At 51.8% G+C, this 5,437-nt stretch overlaps 1 protein-coding gene across 1 annotated transcript; it reads left to right on the forward strand.

Annotated features, from left to right (window-relative positions):
- The first annotated feature begins 2,619 nt into the window (after positions 1-2,619).
- On the forward strand, positions 2,620-5,180 carry LOC144152166 (uncharacterized). Its single transcript, XM_077683384.1, has 2 exons — positions 2,620-2,742; positions 3,579-5,180. Exons 1-2 carry the CDS (start codon positions 2,731-2,733, stop codon positions 4,926-4,928), a joined length of 1,362 nt encoding a protein of 453 aa, XP_077539510.1. The 5' UTR covers positions 2,620-2,730; the 3' UTR covers positions 4,929-5,180.
- Positions 5,181-5,437: the final 257 nt, after the last annotated feature.

Raw genomic sequence — 5,437 nt, forward strand, 5'->3', positions numbered from 1 at the left:
GGATTCGAATGGATTGGCTTGGCTTGGATTGGATTGGATTTGGATTGGATTGGATTAAAGTGGATTGTGTTAGATTGTGTTGCGTCATAGCCGCGGCAGACGCACTGGTGCCGGCGCATGTGCAGTACTCTCTCTCTCCGCGGTCTCCTCTCCTTCGGGCGCGCTGCGCATATAACCGGTGTGCCGCTCTCCGGCGGCCTTTCGGTCGACGGTTGCTCTCCGCTTGCGCTTGAACCCCCCCCTCAGCATCGCGTCACACCAGGGTTCCCGCGAGGGGAGGTGGGCGTAATTTTTCGACTGAAGAGCTGGTACACCAACGGAGTTATTAGTCCAGGACTACATTGGTTCTTCCCGTCGTCTCCTCCCTTTCGTTTAGTCATAGCTGCCAATTCGGGGAAGAGCTAGCAAGCTCACTCTGCCACTGCTCGTACGTAGTACTGAGAACTGGATTCAAGTCTTCTGGCACTCTGAGACCATGTGATAGAGATAAGCACGTTGGTCTCGGTGTCTGCACAGGTGATTATAAAGTGTAGGGTGAATGGCATGTAATCTCGTGGGGTGTGGGAACGCGTTTGGAGTTGACGGAGGGTGACTGATGATAAACAACCACAGGCACGGCGGTCGGATTTAACCGTGCTCTTAGTACACACAGAACACAAAATGTGTGCAACTGCTACCTTTCCGGTATTTCATAGGGCTCAGATAGTTTGGATTCTAGAATGTTCACTTTTTTTCTCTGTGAAGAAATTGCTTAATGTTAAGTACTACATTTGCACACGTTTCTGGTACCACGCAGTGGGAAACCATTTGAACCAACGCCGGCGTTCCGTACGTGTTTTTATCCACTCTCTTTTATATGTAATTAATTTCTCTAGCCGATCTTTGTGGGCTCTGTATGTAATGTCTTGCTACTATCCTGTTTTTATTCTACCTTAACCTACACCCATTATCGCTGGCGTTAACATACAGTAAGTCCCCGCCATAGCGAAAGCACTTTTCTTTGAATTCCCGCTTTAATTACCGCCTGGACAAGTAAACCACCCCACCTATCACTCGTAACGAAGTTAGTTTTCCGTCCTGAAGACTTATAACGAGCGTTTGCTGTATTTACCTGTATACTCACAACTAAACTTGTGCTTAACGCACTATAAAAAAGGCTTTTGCTGTTTGTTGACACCAATAAATAAATAAATTAATTAAATTATTAGGAAATGACGAACATGACAGGGACCCCACAGCACTATCCATAAACGCTTTCACTCTTTTCTTCGTGCCTGGAGGCGACACTTTTTTCCAGCCCATAGCGCCACTACATGCGTGATTTGCTCGTCGGAGTAGAAACATACGTCTGACAGTCCCTGCGTTGCTTTTGTTGCTATTTTCTTTAAAGTGACTATCGAATTCCTTTGTCGCTGCAACTAAAAGGAAGCGGGCCAAAGGCATCACTTGAACGACGTCACTGAAGCACGAAAACATAACCGGAAAGCAGAGCAAAATCTTTTGAGCAAATTTCTAAGTTATCTGACAGGTGTACGCCAGTACTACGGGAGGCAGGACTACTTCGTAATCACCTATTCTAAGAGCTGTATGCGCTTGATGCCTACATCCTGAAAGCGTATAAGATTTTAAAAGAAAAGTTGAAGGAGTATTGCAGAACCCTTTGAAAGAAAGAAAAGTTGTAAAAACAACAAAGTAAAAATAAAAAGCCGGAGCAAGGCATTTCTGCTTAATTAAAAGTAACGTTTGTATGCTGCCAAATTTACACGTTCCACGTGACTTTCAAATTGCTTTGTTCACTTTCCCCTGAATGAAATTTCAAGATGGCTGACCGTCGTGGTGAAAGCATAGACAGAAGACGCATAAGGTTGGGGTGCAGTTTTAGAAATATAAGTAGTTATAAATAGTCATTACTTTATGTCAGGCAAATTTACCCAACCATCGGAATTGAAATTTTCAGGAGGGGTGGACAGCCCCCTCGCCCTCCTCCTTTCTCGCCGCCTCCGCACCCGCCAGGGCTCAAGTCATTTCTTTGTGGTTCTTGAGTTTCATGCAAGACGAAGAGAGCCACAAAAGTGTTAAGCGATTGAGCACTGCGTTTCTTTGTTCACTTCTCCAGACAGCATTTACACACAGCGACTCCCACTCTCTCTAACACATTGGAGTAAACAAGCGCGATCATTACTTCCTCCTACCTCTGCACAATCGAAGACATGTTACGAAAGGTGAGCGCGCTTTCAATACCTACGCCCACACCGGAGAACAACAGGGACTCCACACCCACCGTCTTTCGCGCGAGCAGACGCAACAGCGCCGTCATACATACGCGCCAATTTGCGGTGCACGTTGGCGCCGTTCCGCACTCGGTCCCCGAAGTCACGTTGCCTGAAACGTGCCCGCGAACGGCGTATTTGGCCCCAAAGAATCCCCACCCGTGTCCCCCGCGGCGCGGAGTCAACGTGCTCGCGAATCCGACCACGCGTCCGTGTCACCGGCACGCGCGTGGAACGGCGGCACAGGAGCGCCGAGTCACGCTGGCGCTCTCTCGGTCACGTTGGCCATCCACGGCTTCGAGGCCGACATAAAAGTGGCCCCCAGGGACCCGAGAGGCATCAGTTGTGACACAGCGCACCGACAAGCCCACAACAGCCCTCCTGAGGACTACGGGACGAGTGCGCACAGCCCGCGGCGGTCTTTGGATTTGGATACGTCTCTTACGACTCACCGACGGACATGTCTCCTGTGGTGAGTATGCGGTTAGATGCCGCGTCGTCGCCTCAAGACATCAACTTCAGCTCCGTGGGGCAACGCGATGTCAGTGCTGCCTTCAAGTCCTGGCGAAGGTAGCCTGCGGGGACTGTTTGGCGTGTGAAGTTAAGGTTCGAAAACGCAGAGGTTGATGAGAAGGGGACGCACACCAACGGTGGATGCCAGCACGCAGCTAAAGATTATGGTGTCTCCTATCCACTATACTTCGTGTTTTCAGTGCTAGCAGCAGCGTTTAGGCACCTAGTGTACGTACGCCATAAAATTCAAATCAGCAAAGTTCGCAGCAAATTATCGACAACATCTCACCATAAGAAGGACCCTAAAATTGTCAGATGGTCTTAAGCACGCTGCAGTTAACTTCGTGTTATGGTGCAATATATGCTTTTATTCAGTTGGCAGCAACAAACAGTTCAAGTTAGGTTTAGTTTCTTTGTATATATGTCGAAAGCTAAGCTTATTACGGTCATAATCAACACATTTTGAGTGAGTGATGCAGTAGCGTTGCTTGCTTTTACTGCCCGTTCTGTTCACGCCGATATAAGATTTGATGCGCTACCATGTGCACACGAGCGGGGACACAGAAAGGCAGCTATATCAGGTACTTCACAAAATTGCAGTCAAACTAGCCTGCGGAACCTACTTCTCAGCAGCTATTTATTTTAACGTTTTATTTGTTTAGGAACAAAGCCTGCGTGGCGAAGCATTCATGCTCAGCGGATACCCACGATTTGCTGCAGTACTCGCTCATTCAGTAATATATATGTTCGACTCGTAAGTGAAAACCATTTATTTTTGTTTGTTTTTTATCGCAGGCTCGCCTCCACTCAGCCGCGTTGCTCCTCGTCATCCTCGTGTGTACCAGCGCGGAGAGGAGCTTCGACTATGACGTGGACGACCTGGAAAACGTCGAGTCACTCATCTGGGAGTCCAGCGACGCGCCTCACATGGGCCCCACAAGGCCTCCTCAAATGGGCCCGTCGCCCGCGGACAACCTCATCGGCGCCGACCCCAACCTGCACCGGCAGGTCTCTGAAATCGTGCGCTCCATCATCGCGGAGTACTCGCACCGGAACCAGCTTCCAGCGGGCATCTGGGTCGGCGGCAAGCCCATGGGCCACCCCGACATGGCCAGGATGGCCTACCAGCAGCAGAACCCGTGCTTCCCTCCCTTAGGCCTGCAAATCCCCGTCATCCCGTGGAAGTTGGACACTCTCGGACCCTCGCCCCGGAATGCTAACGGAAATAACATGAACGACAACAACAACCACCACCACAACAGCCACAACAGCCACAACAACAACAACCACAACAACCACAACAGCCACAACAACAACAATAACGACAAGCCGCAGGTTGGCCAGCTCCCGCCACTTCCCCCGTACCAGAAGCCTGCTTGGAGGCCCGCAGTCCCTGTACCCGTGTTCCCGATTCCGTCCCAACCCCAGCAGCAGCAGCAGCAGCAGCAGCAGCAACAGCAGCAACAGCAGCAACAGCAGCAACAGCAACAGCAACAGTCTTCCCACGGTCAAGTGACTCTGAAGTCCCAGCCTGGCGTGAAGACCTCTTTCAGCATTTCCACGTCGCACCCAGTGCCGCTTCCCAAGAGGGACCTGAACACTCCCCTGGTTCCATGGAGGTCCGCTGCCCCGGCGCCCCTGCCCAACAACGACCAGCAGAGCAGCAGCGGAGGGCAGACCCTGCCGCTTCCGATCCGGCCTCCCAAGCTGGCTCACCTCCGGTTCACGCAGCACCAGACCAGGTTCGGCCGGGGACACGCAAGCCGGAGGGGACAGCACATGCCACAGAAGTCCGTGTCGCCGCTTTCCAAGAACCTGCCGGCCGACGACGTGTACTACGCCAGCCAGAGCAGCAAGCTCACCAGGAAGGTGCCCAAGGAGGAGCTCTTCGCAGCCAAGCGCGGCCGCAGCCCCGTCGGCATGCCGGCCAGGCCACAGCAGCAGACGCAGCAGCAGAAGCAGCGACAGGGGAAAGCGGTCGGTGAGTGGTACAAGGTCCCCGTGCAGAAGGACGCGGGCTTGGCCGTCGGAAACCGCAACTACCAGATCGTCGAACTCCGCAAGGAGGAAGACGGCAGGAAGGAAGCGGACGGCCTGAACCCGGAGGAATCCAGCTTCCACTACATCCACATCCAGGAAAGATAATTGTGGTGTCGTCGGTTAGCGCGGCGCTGTTGATCGGCGAAACCTCCGCGCACCTTCGCTCTTATGAGTTCTCATACCTCCCCTTTCGCTGCGCCGGCGCCCTTGCGTGCACTCGGAATATGCTGGACATTGACCTGTATTGTGCCTCCCATCTCATTTATTCGCTGTAAATACCAACTCACATCCGTCTCTTAGTGTCGGGAACATACTCACACCTGGACTCTTGCTGTCAATAGAGAGCTCAATAAATGATCCTGCAAAAAAGAAACAATCTTGTGGTGATGTTGTATATTCCTTAGCGTCAACCTTAGACTGGCAGTTTCAAATGTCGCCACTTGAGTCGACACGCAATCGTGCACACTGTCACCACCTGGTGCATTTCATAGCAGCGCAGGCCATTGATGCACACAGGCGATCTTGTGCCGTTGCAAGCCGATTCCTCGTAGACAGCTGCCTCTTGTCACCAATCTCCAGAGCTCTTTTCGTTTTGATCTCGCGAGTCGTGTTCA

Source organism: Haemaphysalis longicornis, unplaced genomic scaffold, assembly GCF_048455015.1.
Source record: "Haemaphysalis longicornis isolate Haplotype H1 unplaced genomic scaffold, Haemaphysalis longicornis Haplotype H1 scaffold_9, whole genome shotgun sequence".
In the NCBI taxonomy this organism is placed as follows: Eukaryota; Metazoa; Arthropoda; class Arachnida; order Ixodida; family Ixodidae; genus Haemaphysalis; species Haemaphysalis longicornis.